Here is a 21,814-nt window from a genome sequence, read left to right as displayed (position 1 = left end):
ACTGTGTCACACCTGAGAGCTGGCAGTCTTACCATAAAATGAACACAGAGTCTTGACATCTCAGAGCCTGGCTGGGCTTATCTTTGTCCCATCCATCCATCTGACGAGATCTGTCTGTCATTGTTTAATACACTTTTGTGACAGCTAACACTACTCCACAGCTGTGACCCAGTCAACACATACCAGTATTTCTATTCACACTTGTGGACATGGTGGTGAGTGAAAGTGTCTTACTGCACAGGCAGAACAGGACACTTCACGCCCATGTTTTTCTCCATGTGTATCCTGCCGGCATGTTAATGGCATCGTCTGACCTCTGAGCTCATCTTTGCTGGATCAACTCCTCCTGTTTGTCAAAGAGTATCTGAGAACGTCTTCCTCCATATTGTCAACATTATCCGAAAAGCTGTTTCTTGACTATGCAACGCAGGCAACTAACTCTCTTGTTTAGCAGAATTTACAGCCCAGAGTTATGCTGATCTGATTAAGACCAGGGCTCCTCCTTTTGACCCACAGTCAAATCCACTAATCCTAAAGAGTCTCTGAGATAAGAGTCCTCATTCAACATTGCAGTAGCTGCAGTTCATACTTTCACAAACAGAGGGTGCCAGTGCTTGACATTTCCCAAAAAGCTTTGTGTAAATGTGCATGGAAGGACATGCTCATGTAATATTGCTTTGTCCCAGTGGACCAAAAAAAAAGTGCATATCTCTCTAAATAATCACATCTATGGTATTCCAAACCGAGCCTAAGGGAATAAATCTTATATGAATAATAACTATTTTGGAATTAGTGCAGGTCAAATAACTTACGTAAATAGTAAATATAGATATGGCTTGGGTCTCGCCTTCAGTATGAGTTTATGGGATTTTTTTTTTTTTTTTCGGCAGGTGAACCTAATAAGCTGATTGCTTAGAAAAGTAGGTGCACACCATTTCTCAACACACCACACTATTTGAGGTATCAATGATGTTCTTTTTTAATTCCATATTGTTTGTGTTAAGGAGAATGGGAAGAATTATAAATTCCATATTTATTTTCTAAATGCATTTTTTAATTGGACGTTATTGATTTTATTGTTAATGATTCATCCAAACATGTTAAAACAACAGTATAATGACAGACAGCTCTCTGGTGACATATGGCGAACTTCTCCAATCATTTCATCCAAACCTGTTCCTTTCTTACAACAAGAATGTGTTTCAAGCTCACATTCAGATCTACCTCCATCCAATCAACAACCAGTAAATAGAACCAAGTCCCTGCCCCTTTTTTCTTCTTCTCAATAACTCATTTCTCTCTAAATGAGGTTAAAATATGGAAGAAAAGATCTGTCGCTACTTGTGTTACATCGTGACTAAATACCAAAGTATGAGCAATAGTAATAGTGATGCTTGCCATAACATTTTACATTTCTTTAAACTACATGTGTTTGCTAACTAACCTTAGCTATCCTCTTCTGGATTGTCTGGCCCTGCTTCATTTTGGAGAAGTAGTGGTAGTACAGAGAGACATAAGTCATGATAGACTTCTCATCGGGATGGGGCACCATGACATCTTCCACATCCAGGAGCTGCATTATACCAAACTCGTCCTCTGCCAGAGCGAAAGCATGGGTGAGGTTCCTCTTTGCATCATCCTGGCGTAGTCGGTTGTAATCAAAAAGATCAGGCCTGGAACAGTGTTATCATAAATCATGAGACTGAATTTGTGGAAAGGAAACTTGAAATACTGACCTTAGCCAAACTATGTTCCTTATTAAAAGAAAGTGCTATCCACTCAAAATAACTACCGATGGGCGTGAATTAGAGCATTGAAGGCCAGTCCATCTCTCCAGCTGCTTGAGAAGTCTTGCACATTGACATTGGTGTAACCGGCAGTCTTACGCTGACACCAGATCAACAGAGCTTCTTTGGCTGAGCGCCGTGCAGCACTGGCATCACCACCAGCCTGAAACCAAAAGAGAATGTAAACAGAGGCCCTGTTTCCACCTGGTATTAAGATGTGTTTTGGATGATTGGATCACAAGTGGATAACACTAAATACAGGTGCAAACAGGGTGTAAAACGTTTTGAGCTTGTCCACTTTCAATCAATCCCAGAGGTAGTTGAAAACACATTTTTTACCAGATTGCTCATGTGGTCAAATGTGTTTTAACAGCCATTAAAAGCCACCCACTCTCCACCTACTGACCTAACGCATAGACATTATGAAAAGTGAGTGCTAGACAGGATTTAAACTGTGAAGAGCCAAATTTGGTTTGAAGATGAAAAACCTAAAATTTGGTTTGAAGATGAAAATACCAAGCACAGTGTTCTCTCACTATTCCTGATTTCTTCACAGTGTTTGACGTGGTATTGCGGCTGTCAGAGCAGAAACGAAAGCTGATGCTCTCTGTATGTTTTTCCGTCGTCTCCAGGCCCGTTCATATGTAAATTGTGCAAGATTATTTTATCAATTAGATCAAAAGATCTGAATATACCCATACGTTTAACCACCCATAGACCCTCCGCTCGAAGAAATCAGGTCAGAAGTGGTTGAAAGTGGACAAAAGAGATGGATTAAAATACCAGGTGGAAACAGGAATGTGTCTACCTCGTCTACTTGTGATCCGATCGACCAAAACGCATCTTAATACCAGGTGGAAACAGGGCCAGAGTGACAAACACACCTTTTGCTATTAAGAGTGTCTACAGGAGCCACTCTCAAGGCCTTACCTCAACAAGATTGATGGCTCCAATCTGGAAGCGGAGAATGATGATCCAAATTAGACCCAGGATCAGGGTTTTGTCTCCATCCACAATATTTTCCGGACCAATCAGATCTACGCGGATCTATATGAAGATAAACAGAGAGGAAAAGAATAAACTACGATTATCAAGTATATCACTTATTAGTTTCTAAGTGTTTATAGTTTACTTTTTAAGAAGTTACTTTGTGAAAACAATGTGTTTTCAAAGATTTATATTTGCATTGTACTTCTTTACTTTCAGTGTACCTTAGTTTTAAGGAAGGTAATGGCATTGCTGTTGTTTTCCAGACAGTGAACTCTTAGAGTGCGTCGACTGGGAGTGGGCAGTTTCTCCCCAGAGATGAGCTCCAAAAGTCGCATGAGATGCACACCAGTTCTTAGTTCAGTAAATACATCAGTCAAGACAACCTTTTCCTTTAAAGTGCATGTACATTAAAAGAGAATTACACACATTTCCACCACACCCAGTTTATGCAGTCATAAAGTGGAAAGACAATAGATGTAAACAAGTAAGTTTGCATACCGTCTGTCTCAGGTGACAGTGAAATACTTATTAAAATCCAATAATTGCATTTGTTTTATGCATCATAGGCAGTTTTAAACAAGTTTTGGCATGAAATTAACAGTTGGCTTTGTTTTAACATCCTGCTTGGCTAATAGCCACTGTATTCCACTATGACTTGAGTCAGACTCCTCTCAGTAAAGCTGTCCTGCTCTCAGCTTTCAAGCAAGAGCCTTGCAACCACTCCCTAATCCATGTGTTGTGGGAATCTGATGTCTCTGAACAGATCTGCTTACTGCCTCCAATAGGTTCTGCTTACCCAGGGAATAAACCAAGGGAGCTTAGAGCACACCCTGCTCCTCTGGTAGGTCCTCAGAGATGTAGTTCATCACTCAAGATCAATGATAAAAAAATAAAATCTGCTTGAAATTTTTACATACTTTTTTTTGTAGCTTTCATAATTACTTTTGAAAGCAAGAGAGATGGTATCAGCTAACTGCTAATTTTTTACATATAACTGACTGTCAACTGAAACACACTGCTGTGTGTTTGGGTGGAGTTTATTTTCTCAGAAAGCAATATTTAGTATTTTTTAATAATCAGCATGACCTTTTATCATAAACATGTTATGAACAGTGTCGTTTGATACAAAACAATACACAGGAGCAAATGAGGAAGGGGAAAAGGAAAGGGAAACATTTAAAAACATGTCACTCTTTCAGACAGCTGCCTGAATAGAGCTATTAATATATTTGTGTGCTCTAACAAGCCAAGCATAATTGTTGTAGCACCACTTGTCTCCTGTTGTTAGTGTTTATTCTGTAAGTTAAGTCTCTCACTTTACACAACAATGGCAGTAAGTATGAACGGAGGTAATATGTAACCACTGTTAAACATAACATGCAAAGGGAGACATATGCAGTGGAAATATCTGGTATAAAAAACATGCGATGACAGTCAAGGCGGTACTATTTCCTTCCTAAATCTAATATTGGTAATGTTGATGTAAGACTGTGCATTACATGGTAAATCATCTGTGCTTTTCCAGGCCCTGTGCTGATCTGTCACAAAAGGTTTGTGTGACAGTGTATAACAATTAACTATTGCGTTTCCTTTATGTGTACCTGCAACATGCATTCATTATTATTATTAAACTCATCTGCAAGTGTGTATTTATGAAAAACAGTGATCTGACTTGAGTACTTGAATACCGTCCCCTTATCATAAGACAAGAACATAAAGTATATAGGTGGTAATGTAATGAACAATGATTAAAATAATTATGACCTTAACTGGGTTCAAGGGTTCACAACTAGCGGTAATCATGCTGGACTGAGCACATTACATCATGAAGTAAAGTAAGTCACAGGACTGGAGTCACTTTTACTAACATTTATTTATTGATTTATTGTGATATCTAGTCATGAATCACAAATGTTTGCGCAAATGGATTGCTGAATCATCAACCGATATCTGATTAAACTAGGTGGATTATTTATATCATTTATAGATAGCCATATCTGGATAATAACAATTGGTAAAAGTGTGAATCATTGAAAATGTAAGCTACGTCTGAGCGTTGTTTGTGCTTTGTTGTCACTGGCTGTAAATCTTGTTGCCTGAGCTAGCATTGAGGTTCAGGAAGGCTTTGGGAGGACCTGTTCTTACCCCATTCTTTGAAAAGACACTGTTCATCCATTTTGTGTAGGTCTTCTTCTGCACCGTCATCCGCTGCTCCTGGAGCTCTCGGAATCGGCCATCCGACTCCTCTCCATCTCCCTGTTTAAACATCTCTTGACTGTGTCAGCTCCTGATGACAATATGAAAAATGCATGTTAATGTTTCAAAGATACATATTTCAGCTTCACCACATGTCCCTCACTAGAGCTTGTTCATTTACAATAAATAGCTGCCCAAGATGGGCTTAAACATTAAGCCATACACATGACTGGTGAGGCCTTTGCATTTGGATTTTTTGAGAACTTTTGGGGAATTTAAAATAAAAGAGAATAGCACCAATAAAAAAAATATATATAGATAGATATATATATATATACATATATATATATATTTATATATATCTACTTTGTTCTCTGGTATTAATGAGGAAGTGAAAGAATCAGGGCAATCATGCCTCTCCTGCTGACAGTGTAATTATGTACTGATTTTATAGACAAATTTTAAAGCATCATAAAAATACCTTGCATTTCCAAATCAGGTGGTCAAATCACTGTATTCAACCAAATCACTGTATCAGTCATCAAATAAATACCTTGTCATCAAGGATTACATATAAATAGTAAACTGGCCAATTTCTGATGTTACACTTATAACATAATCTTAGTAGCTATGGCATCTTAATACTATGGTGCTATTATACCTATATAGAAAATATATATATTATTTTATATCCATATTTACAATTCAATTTTGACATTTGTTTAATCTAGGCCTGGTTTCTCAGACAGGGCTTAGATTTAGCCAGGATTAGGCCTTAGTTTAATTATGACATTTAAGTAGCTGTTATAAATGCGCCTTAGAAAAAAATATATATATATATTGCTGGTGTGCATCTTGAGACTTTTAGATATGTCAGTGTAAGTTGCTTTCAGTTGAAACAGCTCAAATATGCATTTTAGTCTAGGACTAGGCTTAAGCCTTGCCAGTGAAACTGGGGGCTAGATTAAAATAAATATATGCAGTTATACTGTAATATTACAAATCATTGCAAACAATTCAAAATAGAAAAAACATTTAGTTTTTTTTTGTAAAACTGTTCCGTAACAGGCAGCAGATTCAGTGATAGCCATGTTGTCATTTGTACAACTACTTCAAAAACTTGTAAAAAGTATGACATATTTTGTCAGTATGCACAGCATACAATAAACTTTGAATTCACTTACCCTTCTCAAGGTTTGTTTTCAACTCTTAAACAGTCAAAGATAATTACAGGCTTTCATCATGGCAAAAATTCATGATTTGAGAGTAATCCGATAAATCCTCTTTGAGACTGATCAGTGTTGAGGAACTGAACTGAACTTTGATGCTGTTGTAATGAACTGAAAGGGAGGGTAATTCTCACTCACCTGGCAATGTGCTACTTTAGGGGCAAAGGTTGCAGTCATATTCACTGTTTCATGCAATTCAGCAGCACACACCTCTCTATATGCCTGTCCAGGAACAGCCATGCCAGTGGTAATGTTGATTCAGGGTTGAAACAGCTAAAATTACTGTTCAAAAAAGATTTAGTACACAAGATTTCTAAGTTCAAAATAATGTAAAACACAATTTTAATTTGAAATTGAAACATTTATTACATTCCCTTATTTCTTTTTAAAAAAAAATTCTTTTTACAATGAATTATACATTAACAGATGATTGGAGGTTATGTCAAAGGCACATTAAAGTATAGGCAGCACCCAGCAAACACCTATAAATGTGCTTAAGTGTCCCAAAAACATGAAAAGAATGGCTGTAATCACTTAATTTCACAGATAAACACAATGATCTTTCATGTTCACATGCCATAAAAGCTGACATTATGACAACAAATTACACAGTCTAGTTCATGTAATCTACCTCGGAGCTGACAGAAACAATCTACATATATTAGTTAAAATGTACATATGGTTACTGTAACAATGTTTAACATACACAGTTTCATCAGTATAATAATGTATTAATGTATATACATCATAATGGAGTTTTCATAATGAAAACTGATTTCATTATACAACAGAAGTTCTTTTGCACCTCAGAAAGATAATAATAACACTATTTAATTTGATGTTTTCTCTTTCTCTAAAATATTTTATAGAAACAAAATAGTTATTTTAAAAAACAAGTTTACAGTATATATATGTATATATATATATATATATATATATATATATATATATATATATATATATATATATATATATATATATATGTATATATATATATATATATATATCCAAGATCCAAGATCCATAGAGGTACTAAAAACATATTTAAATCAGTTAATGTGAGTTCAGTGGTTCAATCTTAATATTATGAAGCAATATTTTCTGTGTGCCAAAAAAATTAAAATAAAATAATGACTTTTTAACAATATCTAGTGATGGCCAATTTCAAAACTCTGCTTCGAAGCGTTATGAATCTTTTGTGTCAAATCAGTGATTTGGATCGCATGTCAAACCGCCGAACTGCTGAAATCACATGACTTTGGTGCTCTGAACCACTTATTCGATTCATAAAGCTCTGAATCTTCATGAAGCAGTTTTTTTAAATCGGCCATCACTAGATATTGTTAAAAAGTCGTTTTGTTTTTTTGTCACTTTATAATATTAGGATTGAACCACTGTACTCACATGAACTGATTTAAAAATGTTTTTAGTATCTTTATGGATCTTGAGACCATTGCTGGCGATGCAGACCTCACTGAGCCATCGGATTTGATCAAAAATATCCTAATTTGTGATCCGAAGATGAAGGGAACTAACCCTTGATTGCCAATCTCTCAAAAGAAATCCCCACTAAGGAAGGAGCATGGTAATGGGACACTAGTGTCTCTGCTGAAAACTGAAATTGTAGAGTAGTTTCGTAGATTTTTTTTTTTTTTTAAACGTATAAGTTAATTTTATTAAGTTGTATATTTAAGTTAAGTTGTATATTTCTTTAAATGCTTGTTGCTATATACTACTATAATTCTTCACTAACTAGTCAGTGTCAGACAAATATTACACAACAAAACACTTTGGCAAAACTCAGTGCTGTTCAGTATAATGCTGTTATTAATGTGTAAAATTTATTCAATGTCATGTAATTCAATATAAAAAAATATGTAACACCCAGTGTGAGAAAAAAAAAGTATATGTAGTATTTTTCTATTAAAAAGGTCAATCTAAAAGATTAATAATGAGCATAATTTTAATTGCATCATGACACACTGAATACTGTCTCAATTTCCCCATAAAGAGTCTATTTCAGGATTATGACGCAATCATTTTCAAGTTCATACGAAAACACTGATGTAAAAAAAAAACTGTATTGTGCTGCAAAATGAATTGAACAGCTAGGTAACATCTGTGGATATTCACACTGTCTCAAAATGAGTGAGATGAATGGATAATTCTGTCAGTTCCTCTGCGATAGTGTGTTAGTGCTGTTATGCACACTTAGCAACTACAATTTTTATTTCATATGAAATGTAATACGACATCTTACAATACATAAATGATCTACAACTGCGCTTCCATCTGTTTTCACAATCTGCAAGTACATGGCGAAATAACATAAGATCAGGGATAAAATTAACCATATAATTCTGTTGGCTGTAATTTAAATTGGTATGCCGTGTCTTTCAATATGTTTGTTCATTAACTCCAATCCAACCTACTCAATCTTAGGCATATGAAGCTCACAGAAGTCTAATGTCTAATTTTGACCATCAACAGCATTACTGAATAAGATGACTTAACCAATAAAACTTCATTTTCATAAGACTTCATTTTTCAAAGGCCACTTTGTGCTAGCAGCTGGCTCATGAATATACAGATATGACGGTGCTCAATCCTCCATGTGGTTGTACAAGATGTCTGCGGTGGGGTTCTTCCTGTGCGACGGAGGCACTAGGTGATTTGGTAGCTCTGCGGGGAGCTCAAATCCCTCCAGTTTGATCCTAATAAGGTGCTGAGCGAGAGCAAATTCCTCATCATCCAGCATCCCATCCTTATCACAGTCTGCCAGCTTCCAGATCTTTCCCAGTACAGTGTTGGGCAGGCGAGAACTCATCATCTCCTTCTTGGCATTGATGCCAGTTACCTTCCCATTGACAGGCATCAATGTATAGAAGATTTCGTCGTAGCGATGTTTGTCACGACTTACGATCCAGTCCTCAGTGTCAGCCCCTGCACTGATACCCTCACCGTAGCCGTGGCCAAAAGGCCCGTCGGACGAGTCCTCAAAGGCTCCACCCATTACCATCTGAGACGGCTGTTTGTTTTCTTCCTCTCGGATCATGTTCATCAGGCTTGAGATCTTGGTGGACAACATTCTGTCCACAGATTCAATCAACTTCACCTTCAAAGAAGGGAACTTGCTGAAGTCGTAGTGTTGCAGTTGCTCCTACATTAGTAGATGCGACAGAGGGAGACATTTAATGTCAAATTAAAGTTTCTGTTATAATATAGCATTAACAGACTGGGTTATATGAATATATTTGTTTCATTATTTATTATAATTTTTAAAGCATTAGTTCACTTTCAAATGAAAATTACCCCAAGCTTTACTTACCCTCAAGCCTCCTAGGTGTATATGACTTTCTTCCTTTTGATGAACACAATCGGAGAAATATTATAAATATCCTGTCACATCTGAGCTTTATAATAGCGGTGAACGAGACCAACCATCTACATCCTCCTCCACATCATAAACATATTCCACACGGCTCCAGGGGGTTAATAAAGGCCTTCTGAAGTGAAGCGATGTGTTTGTGTAAGAAAAATATCCATATTTAACAAGTTATGAAGTAAAATATCTAGCTTCCATATTCAACTTACGAAAAAAAGGAACTGGCATCACGTCAGTTAAGCTTTTTCAGTAAGTTGAATACGGAAGGCGTAGGACGTAGCGTAAGCTTTTTGAACTGTGAGAGTTTTTACACTTTCTTCATAAGTTAAATATGATGCATCGTTTCGCTTCAGAAGGCCTTTATTAACCCCCTGGAGCCGTGTGAAGTACGTTTATAATGGATGGATGTGGATGGAGGCACTTTCTTCAGCTCATACTCGTTGGTCCCGTTCACTGCCATTATAATGCGTCAGGATATTTATTAATATATCTCTGATTGTGTTCATCAGAAAGAAGAAAGTCATATACACCTAGGATGGCTTGAGGGTGAGTAAAGCTTGAGGTAATTTTCATTTGAAAGTATACTAATCTTTTAATAATGTATGTTTATAGATCATGACTGAGAAGTAGGGCATACAAAATAAGGCATCCAAGTGGTTAGTTCAGTGATATGATGTCTAATTCTGGAGTGAATCAATGTTGCCTGTTGGAGCTATGGTCTATTTAGAGCATGGCCTTTATCTTTCAAGTGCTGCCTGGAAGCTGTCTGGTCAGAAAGTTCTTTGTTAGTGCATGTGCAAGTCAATAATTGCCAATATTAGTATATTTGACTATAATATGACTGTTGTCTTTTTCATAAAAAGTGAAAGACTGAATATGAGATGTGTGCCTGTTAATTTCTGGAAAAAAAGTGAAACTGCATTACAGTGCTTGACTGGTGTCTTGTTTTCACATACAGGCATAATTCAATGCAATTTCTGATGTGGGGCTAGAGTCTACTGAGAGTCATGCTGGGTAAACAACCTCAGGCAAAACCTGAAGAAAGTGAAAGTATGCAGTCTGTCTTCTCTACAGACAACAGCAGGGCTCTGAATCAAGCAGCCCCCTCAGGGACTCAAACTTTGAGCTAAAACACTGTATAAAATAAACTTTCCTCAGATCTACAGTCTGGAATCCATCATGCATATGTGCACCAATTAACATAAATTAATAACCAGCAGTTGTTGGAAATTGTATTCATGCAAGAACAGCTTTATTTAAAAAAAAAAGTGCTGGTTAGCTCACATCCTGGTTAGTTTTGTTTACTTTGTGAACAGTAGAAGCGGTAATATAACATCTAATATTTACCCAAGTTCCATGGACAGAGGCCAGGTCTTACCTGCATTTTGATAACATTAGGGAAATCTCCAGGTGAAATGTGGTGCTCCCTCTGTAGTATCTGATAGATCTCAGGTAGGTGGGCAATCAGCTCCTCCTTTTTCTTCTCTTTCCCAAACAAGGAGGGCATTTCTTTCTTTAAATAGCTGATGATGTAAGCATGCACCTATAAAACACACAGCAAATTATAATTAGTAAGTTCCAATGTTGATAAACAGCAGATGTGTCATATTGTTATAATAATTATTTTCTTTCTATTTAATTCATTTTTTTTTAATAAATTACACTGACCTAATATTTAGTCTGTACGTGTAAGATACATTATAACACACAAGACGTAGCACAGTGACAATATCAGATCAAACTAGATATAAAATGTAAGTTAAAAATAAAATAAGAGGTCAAATGATATCACAATGCTTGAAGTTGTATTAAAAAGCACAGGATTAATATCAGTGATGGGGTTGGGGGCGGTCTTTTTTCCATTTTTTTCCATTTGGGGCGGACCATTTTTCTCACATGACATCCACCTCCTGCTACTCTAGAACGGTTGCATAATCAAACACTATCTCTGTGTTTACACCTTGGAAATGCCCATGCCAAAGGAACATTCAAAAGCATCTGTGTTTATACAAACTTTTTCCTCAATATAGAGGAAGTACACCACAAGAGATCTAAATTAAGGCTGGGCTTTTTCCTTTTATGCTATGTTTATTCCTCTTAAGGATGATTGGCGGCTCGAGGAGGACAGGAAAGGCGTAAACATGACGAGTGGCAAGACTAAGTGGGGTGGAGAGGTTAGGAAAAATAAGGGCTGTGCTCTCTTTGAGCACATTACACACATTCCTTTGTACCAAGGAAAGGGACTTTTCTGGGCTTTTCCAGGAGATGGAGAAGGCATTTTACTGCCTCACATGGCTTTACCATTACAGGAAGGCATGCACAGGGCTGCAGGATTCCTGTTTGCTGGATGTGTTTGGAAAATATTGCGGAAGAGATAAGACACACTTTCTGTCATGGTTCCATAAGTGAATTGTTTATACTGTCCAGATTTAAGTGCAAGACGCAACCAGGCTGTGTTGTTTGGAGCTCATGTGGCACAATGTGTAAGTTCGTACAGTGCAGTCAGCCAAAAACAATAGTGGTTGAACTAAGGTCAAACACAAGACAAAATAACACAATGAGCAGCGATACTGGAAAGTTTCAGCATGGGTTTTAACCATTTAAGATCTTAAAAATTAATAATAATTATTTATAAATAATATATATATATATATATATATATATATATATATAAAATAAGTATAAATAATATATAATGTATAAATATTATTGTTCACATTCTTTCATGAACACCAGGTTCAAGGACCTTCAAAGAATTTTTAAAGCACTTTTTATTTTATATCACACACAATAAAGACAATAAAGACGGGACTGTTACTACCAATCTAGATAGTAACAATGACCTACTGTACTATCATTACTGCATATACTGACAACTGAAATCAAATTTGAGGGGCATATAACTTTATTATTATAAATGTATATTATTTTATGTATGACTGGTTTTAGTTTTCCTTTTTTTAAATTAATTTAAATTAAAATATAGAGAAAATATATATTTGCAACTACATGTCAACTAACTCTCATTAGACTACTAGTAGACTGTAGTTGACTATTAGGTTAGGGTTAGGTGTTAGGGTTTGGATTACTAGAATGTAGTTACTTATAGTCAGAAGAATGGACCATCAAAATAAAGTGTTAGCAGATATTAAGCACAGAGTTTACTAATACTCTGATGATACAATAATAAAAATGGCGCTAACCAATTTTAAAAAGTGTCAAAATGCATTTCTTTGTAGACCTTAACATTAAAACTAGTTAGACAGCCTACCTTGGCAAGGCGAGCTCTTTTGATGAGGTCATTCAGCTTACGCAAGGCAGCGTTGCGAGGCAAACCCTGGATGTCTCTGAATAGATCTTGTGTTTCAGCTTCAAAGAGACGTCGATTGTCTGCATTTTGGAGAGGTTTGGCCCAAAAAGAGCCGAGATAGACCCTCACCACCTCTGGAGTATTGATCACCTTTCCCAGCGACCACATCAGTGCACCATAAACCCGCATCAGCTGCTGAGTATCCACTTGGTCGGCCTTGTTCAATACCACACGGATTTTGTCATCCTGGCCACGAAAAGCTCTGATCGCTTCAGAAAACTCATCAGATATGTCCAGCTTATGGGCGTCAAATAGGAGAATGATGCGGTCCACTCGCTCTCCAAACCAGCGCAGAACCTCAGAGAAATCGTAGCCTGTAGTGGAAAAATGTCAAAAGAACAGAATAAGAATTGAAATACTGTATACTTCATTGCCGAGGTAAGGGAAAATGAATTGAGTGTATCACATTCATAACACACCATAGAGATGTAAAAATACAGTAGCAAAATAACAGTATAAAATAACATAATACAAAAACTTATGGTATGATAAAGGGATTCCTAAACATTTTTCAGCCAATCCCTTTGACCTAAAACAATTACTTGAAAAACCCCCTTGAGATATTAAGCTAATATCTTTATATATTTTAATTTAACAGCACATTCACATGTTCATGGTTTTCTGATGTTGGTTAATGGTCACATGACAGGCAGGTAAACAAGTAAAACATTTTCATATTTTAAGTTCATATTTTTTAGAGTTTTATTTTCATTGTTTTATTTTTTAATTTTAATTTATATTTTTCATGATTTAATTATTCACTTTTCATCAACTCACAAACCCCAGTTCGGGAAACCCTGATAGAATAATAAAATATACATAATATAATATATTATAAATAAACTTTCTAAAATAACATAATTGAATAAAAATAGATAAGATCAAAATTCATATTTAACCTTAACTGTAACTGTCCTTGGCGCTCTTCTTATTTAGAAATTTTTTTTCATATAACATATTTTCTAATCATAAATTAGGTATCATTCGAAAGCTACAAACTCAAAATTCATCCTGTGAAAACCGTTTTGAAATTGAACTTGCGTTACCATAGAAATGGTACTTTCATTCTTTTAGCGGCTCCACCCCTAGTGGGCGGTGTCAGGTTTCATGATACAAATTTTATATTGAAACTCTCAAGGTTTCTCAAAGTCTCAAGGTTCCATATTTGGTGATTGTTATGTGATAGAACGTACATTTGAATAGAAATGTATACATTTGTTACAGAAGAATGCATCAAAAATATTTCAAAGAAATGTGTGTGACACTCAATGGATATTTTTGGTACAGCACCTAAACAAAATTTAATGGGATATTCAATTTTTGTGATATCAACTTCAAATTTGGAACACAACTTGTTTAGACATATGGCTTTGATTTGATAAAAAATATTTGATAAAATATATATTTTATATAAAATAAAATAAAAATGTTTATTACATTTGATTTACAGTAAATATAAACTTCCATAACTTTTTCATACTTTTTTTTGAAGTGCTTTCACTTCAGGAATAATCTGCTGAGTGTCTTATTTAAAACGTCAATATTCCAAAATGTCAATATATGTCTATATTCCAAAGCATTCTTGCATTACAAGCTTTTAGATTTGGATAGTGCGTTTTCATGTCTCAAACAGGGGGTGACAGTTAAGGGGTTAAAACACTCACAAATTCATCACACACAAATTCATTTGAAATTGATATATTTCCCAACTGGAAAATTTTTTAAACTGTCTTTCATGCATAAATAATGGTTACACCTTTCTTTCTGTAGCTGGAAGAAACAGGTATTGAAAGAGAGAAAGGAGTAACGATCAGTTTTCAAGCCTTGTATCAGTGCACAGGTCACAGACCAGGTGTGACCATGAGAATCTCATAATCACACAGGAACATCATTTCAGCCCCCATTCACACATAGCTCATTATAAGCAAGTACATATATTGATAAATTCATTTTAAGCAACAAGATCCAGAGTATCCAACCACCCAACAGTCATGAGGAAATTACGCTGCTCCAACGACAATGGCATGGATTACACATCACTTTAAAAATTTTTACAGAAAGTTCTGCCAAGATTTTACAAAGGAGGAGCTCAATGCTTAGACTGTGGGAATGGTATTCCATGTAAGGCAACTTAATACAAAGGAAAAACAGGCTTTTCCTCACTCAAAATTTACTTTTATTTAAAATAAAAATCAAGATTTTAGGTTCAAATTTATTTAAATGTGAAAGGGGATGTTTATATCTTGGGTCCTACAACTATTCATAATTTCTTTTTAAATATTTTACAATTTCTAAGTATTCATAGTTCATTTTAAACAGTCCAAACTGAAAGTATAGTTTAAAATTGTAGAAAAAAAAGTAGATGGTTGTACTGTATAACACCAGAAGTCGTCAACTTACCAGCATTATTTCCCATAATTATTTAACCACTCCGAGCAGCCTAAATACAAATATGTTGGCCTCGTTTATAAATCTAAAAAATGCAATATGTATCAGAATTTAAAGCAGCCACAACACAAATGTCTGGTAGAAAATTCATAGTCATATTAAAAATCAAATATGATTTTATGCACAAGACCAATGGTGCATCGTGAGATGTGTCAGAGACGCTAACATAAGAGGAATGCAGCCTCAGCTGAGCGGCGCTAAAGCAGGAACAGATGTGGAACGCCCATGTGTCTTATCCCTCATGGCCGAAGTTGCGTCCGTACATTTGTGCAGTTGTGGGCTCCGCCACCAGGCCTAATCTACAGTTTGCAGACCCTCTCGCGTCATACTGTACCTCTGCTGCTGTGCATTTTCATAGATAACAATTATACAGCATACACAGACATATTCCACAACTGTTAAAAACTGCTTGGCCACATCTCAGAAGTGCTCTGCCTTCTTAATTAAAAAAAAAAAAATGTGTAAACAAAGCAAGCTTGTTTTGTTTATTGATGATCCTGTAACACATGAACACTATCTACATACTGAGCTACCAGAACTCTGATGTAAACCCAGAAGTGAGTTGGCAAGCTACACTCATGCTTGCAAAAAGAGGAAAAAAGAAAGCGAGAAATGCTGACATCATAACACCACAGTCTCATCAGGGTTTCCAGAGTGTCTGCTTGTGTCATGTAATGGGAGACAGGGACAGAAACAACAGAGGAAATTTACAACGAAACAGGCCAGATCTGGTGACTAAAATGAAAACTAATGCATTATGATTGTTCCTTATTCTTGGAACATGAGCTTCAGTCCTCTAGGGAGTTAACCATTCTCCCTGCTGTAACAACTCTATTTTCAATGAGAAATTGCCACAGAGACTTCAGAATGAAAAATTCTGCCTGCTAAGCAGCACAGTTCATGCTGTGTTGATCATGTGACATTATCTTGTTCACTTTACTAAGATGATTAGTTTTACCTGAACGAATGGCTATTCTCTAATAAACATCTTTGGAGAGAACTTAAGAAAACTGTCAAAGAAATAAAGAGGTGCATTTGATGGAGTCCATTTTGTCATTTGATATCCCATTGTTTGTGTGTGGCCAAATGACCAAGTCTGTGCGTAACTCCCGGCCTTTGTTTATTACACAGTACAGGATGGACTGGCTCTAAGGCACTATAAAGAGCAGAATGAACATCTTCCTGTACAGTAAGCATTGAAGCCACTGACCTCTGCTTATGCGCTGCTTCTCTCCAGACAAGATCCCAGGTGTGTCAATGATGCTAATGCTCTGCAGAACTTGGTTGGGCATTTGCGAGCAGATGAACCTAGCAAGACAGATGGAGAGAGTTCATCACCTCATGTTATCACCGGAAATATTGGTAGTACTAATTATGGTCACACAAACTCTTTGGCTGACGAACAAAAATGGACTTGAAAGTGGTTTATGTGTGAGCTGTTCTTCATACATTGCTACCAGTGTTGGGGAAAGTTAGTTTTAAAAGTAATGCATTACAATACTGCGTTACTCCCTAAAAAAGTAACTAATTGCGTTACTTTTTATGACAAGTAAAGATGAACCTAACAAGACAGATGGTGAGAGTTCATCACCTCATGTTATCACCGGAAATACTGGTAGTATCACTACATTTGTCGGGTGACTTGTTTGATCTCAGTCATGGGAAACAGCTTAGACACTTTCGTACAAAATGTTTTCAAAGATAAAAGAATCAAGCCTAAAACAATGGGATACTCTTCAATGATGAATAATGAGTATAAAAATACAAAATAAAATGAGATTTTGCTCAGGTTCAAGTTGGTCACACAAACTTTGGCTGACAAACAAAAATTGACTTGAAAGTGGTTTATGTGTGAGCTGTTCTTCATATATTGCTACCAGTGTTGGGAAAAGTAAGTTTTAAAAGTAATGCATTACAATATTGCGTTACTCCCTAAGAAAGTAACTAATTGCGTTACTTTTTATGATAAGTAATGCATTACATTACTTTTGCGTTACTTTTTCTCACCTTGGCTGGGCTTGCTTGTTTGTTTTTTAATAACAACAAACAAATTGTTAAAGGCCCTTTTACACCAAAAGTGAAATGAATAACCCTCAGGCTGAAGGAAATGCATATTTACACCTGTACAGTAGAGGGCGCAGCTCAAACAAACCTTTCAGCTGTGCTGCCATTCTGGATTAAAGAAGAATAGATCGAAGTTCAACACTCTTATTTGTAAATCTAATCTAAAGTATTTTTTTTTAAATTTAGTCTAGAACCACAATAACCATCATGTTTACACCACGCACATGCCACTTCTGCACTATTTTTCTCAACATGGAGACAGGAGAGCTGTCAGTCAATAAATGTGAAAATGTAACTTGCGTTGCTTATTTGAAAAATATATTTAATTGAAAAATTAATGCGTTACTTTACTAGTTACTTGAAAAATTAATCTGATTATGTAACTCAAGTTACTTGTAATGCGTAACCCCCAACACTGATTGCTACATTATTGAAAATAAACCTTTTTGGCACACAGAATTCAGCTGAAATTTTGCTAATGACCGCATCTTAACAGAGACCAACTTTATGAAATAAATAAGACATGAAACCTAAAAAATAAATAAATAAGACACTGCATCCATCCAGAACACAGTGCTGTCAGTGCTGCTTTTAAACATGTTGACTGAGGTCTAATGGACAGTGGTAAACTATTCCATAACCTAGGGGCAACCTTTTAGAAAAAACGCTCAGATATTCAACAAATGAATAATACAATTTTCTAAATGTAACTAAAACTATTATTTAATATAATATCTAGAAATCTCCATTATGATAATGTTAAGATTGCAACATTGTCTCAAGTGAATTTGAGGATTTATCTTTTTTAAAAAACAAAACCTAAGAGGAAATTGCAACATCTGTGATCGAACATCACCTGTCAGCTGCAAAGCAGAAGGAAATGTTGAGAAATTGAGGAAGAAACATTCAAACAAGTTTCATTTTCAAGAAAATGACACATGCATTTTATTCAAAAAGCCAGTAGATAAAAAGCGTAGCGAGAATGAGAGAAAGAACCTGCTGTGCCTAAACGTGCCATCACATGACGCACAACGAGATCCACAGGAAACGAAGTGCATTGTTTTGAGGTTCCTCTGGAGGAGAGGAGATGTTCTCTGTCAAGTGTGCCTTTGACCTCTATAGTGGTCACTGTCAAAGAAGTACTTACCCATTTCCCCTCCACATAAATATCCAGCAAATGGGGGGGAAAATCCTTTGTCTAACTGTCTAGGTTCTAAAATTAAACATTAAAACTTGTGGAAGCTCATGCAACAGTTATAGTTACCTAAAAGAAGTGACCCTTTACACAGTTTTTGAGACACTCTGTTTGTGGAAAATATTTGCCTGTAATAGAAAAACAGGTTGTGTGGGATGAAAGGAGGAAAATGAATGAGCTGCAGAATGTGCCATGTTGAAAAACATGTAAACCCTTATGGAAAGGAAGCGATATACAAAACTACAAAGCATTGTGACATAATGTGTATTTAGCGTGAATGCATGGTCTTTTTATAATTATACTGTAAACCTTGAACTGTACTTGTGCCATTACAGACAGATTTCCTTCTTATCCTATGCCACTGCCAGGGCAAGATAATGGAAAATCCTTGTTTTGGCAACACCACGGGCAAGAGGGACATCCGTTACAGAATGTAGCAGACAAGAATATGTGCCCACATTCTAGATTTTCCTGCCAAATGATATGATGTTTAACAACCTGGTTCAAGCTTGACATCCGTTTTTCTATGGGGTTAGTTTGCCCAAAAATGGGTAAACATAAACATGCTTGCTTGAAGTGCAAGAACAAACCACATTGGTTCTCATGCATCAAGCCAGTCCAGCAGAATAAAAGCCTAAATTCAAATTCAAATATATTACTTTTATGATCTCTGTGTCAAAATTTAGGTGGATTAACATTAAATGGAGGGACAAAAATAACTCAGGTTTCATTTTAAAATATCTTAATTTGTGCTTCAAAGATAAATTACAGTCTTATGGGTTTGGAATGACATGAAGCTGAGTAAATGATGATGATTTTCATTTTTGGGTGAATTATCCTTTTAATATGCCATGTTAAATAATACTACAAATAGTAGGGATTACCTGTTTAAGAATGCATTTCCGAATGCATTGAGCTTGCGGAAAGGTTTCTTGGGGTCCACAACCAAGGCATTTCCAGGAACAACTCCCTCATTCTCATTGTACATCACAGCTATGAATCCATCTGTCGTTGGTTCAGGGCCAATTCGCATCCCTGGAAAATCCTGCTCCAGAAGATACCTGCAGGAGAGAGAGGTTAAGTATTAACAAACCACTTCTTTGTCGACCGGAGCGGCAGAATTAATGTGACAGCACAGGCTAACAACAAAACGTCACGGTTAGGTGAGAATACAACGAATGGAATATTTTACAGCGCTACCTTTAGGTTGAGACAGAATGCAGTAAGATAAAGACAGTCAATAAAATCAAAGCTGACCAAGGATCAAAGGTAAACAGTGGCACATAACCATTAGACGATGGCTAGAATGTGAAAACAGACCTATCCATCAGTCTCACTCTTCCTGTAACTTCCTAGCCAAACCATAGATTCCTACCACATCCTGCCAGAGGATAAGAAAGTGTCAAAGGTTTCCGAACAAAGAAACACACATGGCTTGTCTTTCAAATCTAACATAAACATAAGGGAATTATGAATCAGACTGCATTCATTGTTAAATATGGCTGAATTTCTCCTCAGTGCTCATGTAAGAGGAAGAGACACTGACCTGAAAACTGTTTTATGGGGGAGAGTTTAGAAAAATAATACAAAAATAATTTGTATTGGCTTTTCATACTCACTTATACAAACAAGTACTTAAATACTTAGAAACTTGTGCACTTCATAATTCTTTAGACTGGAATACGATACTTAGCCTTAAACATCCATCATTTCCAATTATGACCTAATGTTTCATTATAAAAGGCTGAGTTAGTAATAAGCCAGTTCTACTTTAAGAGGAGTACAACATGAATCACAGAGCTACTGGTTTTTCTTATTTATTCAGAGACTCCCTGTCTAGAACAGGATCTGATGAGACCCAGCACAGACATTAAAGCTGGATGGTATTGACCTACAGTGAAAAGTCAATAAGAAGAATAATGATGCTTTTATGAGTTGTTTGCATTCTCTCCAGCCTTCAACATCTCTTCACAGATGAATGGACTATGTGAGCTGGCATAAGCTGTTTTACACAACTACTTGCAAGGGTTTGCAGCATGTGGCAGCAACCACAAAGAGCTCACTGTACTAAACTTAACACATGTAGTGTACGTGCTGTTCTATGAGTAATTAAAAATAAATAAATAAGTCACAATAAATATAGTCGTGTCTAATAATATAAAGCCCTTCTTGGCTTGCTAGACATTACTATTCGATTACACCTTATTTTAAGGTGTCCTTATTACAGTGTAATTACACATTTGAGTACTAACAACATGTATAGTGTTAATATTGGGGTTTGTTTTTGGGTTAGTGGCATGTAATTTTGCATATTTTACTGTTATTACTATAGTAAATACGTATAAAATGTGAAACAAGGACGCTAAAATAAAGTGCTACCAACTATTCATTCATTCACAGGCAGAAAACTATACCAAGTGTTTTGCTGAAGTGTTGACTTTCTGTCAAAGCAATGCGTTTTACCTTATGAAAGTGGTCTTCCCAGTGGAATACTGTCCCACCAGGAGGACCATGGGCTTGCTATGGAAATCCGCCTCCTCCAGAGCCGGTGAGTGGAAGTCGTGGAAGAGGTAGGTTTCCTCCAAAGGTAGCAGTTTTTTAGCATAAAGACTCTGAAGTCCTTCTGTCACTGTTTGAAACATGTCGCCCTCCTTGTTTCTTCCACCCTGTTCCTTATTTACCCAAGAGAACATGTTGCCGTTCTTCTTAGAGCTTTCTTTTATACGTGATGCAAGTTAGTTCCCTTTTTTATACTGGAGGAATTTAAAACGGTTCCAGTTTTTTTTTTCCGCCTTGTTTATTTCCTTTATTTGTTTCAGTAGCAACACTAGCCTGTCTACTGGCCTCTGCGCGTAGCGTCCAGCTGTGTGTCTGTCGCCGTGACCTCACCTGTATCCTTTTATGTGACGCTCTTTCTCATGACTCTGTGTTTGAATATTCATGAGCTACACTGACGTATCTCCCGCTGTTGTTAGGGAGGAGTTGTTGTTAGGGCGCAGTGAATCTGTAGGCACTCCATTGGGCGCTGCTGACTGCTAGTTCTTTTCTGTGGAGACGAGCAGGGCGCAGCAGAATATTTAAAACCTTTAAAAGAAGCACTTTAAAACAAGGCGAATGAGCATTACTAGTGTGTCTCTTTTGAATGAATCC

General features: G+C 36.3%; 2 protein-coding genes across 3 annotated transcripts in view; both read right to left on the bottom strand.

Annotated features, from left to right (window-relative positions):
• sptbn5 (spectrin, beta, non-erythrocytic 5) overlaps positions 1 to 6,293 on the bottom strand; it is a 34,676-nt gene extending 28,383 nt beyond the window's left edge. The window contains exons 1-6 of one of the 2 annotated variants that reach the window (XM_067367318.1): positions 6,158 to 6,293; positions 4,923 to 5,064; positions 2,999 to 3,166; positions 2,718 to 2,834; positions 1,793 to 1,950; positions 1,445 to 1,673 (exon numbers count right to left, since the gene is read on the bottom strand). In XM_067367318.1, coding sequence (XP_067223419.1) covers positions 1,445 to 1,673; positions 1,793 to 1,950; positions 2,718 to 2,834; positions 2,999 to 3,166; positions 4,923 to 5,045 — 795 coding nt within the window. In that variant the 5' untranslated portion in view covers positions 5,046 to 5,064; positions 6,158 to 6,293. Of the gene's footprint in view, positions 1 to 1,444; positions 1,674 to 1,792; positions 1,951 to 2,717; positions 2,835 to 2,998; positions 3,167 to 4,922; positions 5,065 to 6,157 lie in introns of those variants that run through there. The other variant, XM_067367320.1, reaches the window with a different exon arrangement.
• A 1,541-nt stretch (positions 6,294 to 7,834) lies between these two features.
• ehd4 (EH-domain containing 4) lies at positions 7,835 to 21,556 on the bottom strand. The gene is made up of 6 exons (XM_067367520.1): positions 21,128 to 21,556; positions 19,549 to 19,725; positions 16,616 to 16,713; positions 12,859 to 13,271; positions 10,966 to 11,130; positions 7,835 to 9,362 (listed from the first exon to the last, which is right to left on the bottom strand). The coding sequence occupies exons 1-6, from the start codon at positions 21,355 to 21,357 to the stop codon at positions 8,805 to 8,807; spliced, it is 1,641 nt and encodes a 546-aa protein (XP_067223621.1). The 5' UTR covers positions 21,358 to 21,556; the 3' UTR covers positions 7,835 to 8,804.
• Positions 21,557 to 21,814: the final 258 nt, after the last annotated feature.

The sequence above is a fragment of the Chanodichthys erythropterus genome, chromosome 18 (assembly GCF_024489055.1).
Source record: "Chanodichthys erythropterus isolate Z2021 chromosome 18, ASM2448905v1, whole genome shotgun sequence".
NCBI lineage: Eukaryota > Metazoa > Chordata > Actinopteri > Cypriniformes > Xenocyprididae > Chanodichthys > Chanodichthys erythropterus.
The sequence above is the reverse complement of the archived record's forward strand: the minus strand, read 5'-3'. Positions and strand labels throughout refer to the sequence as shown.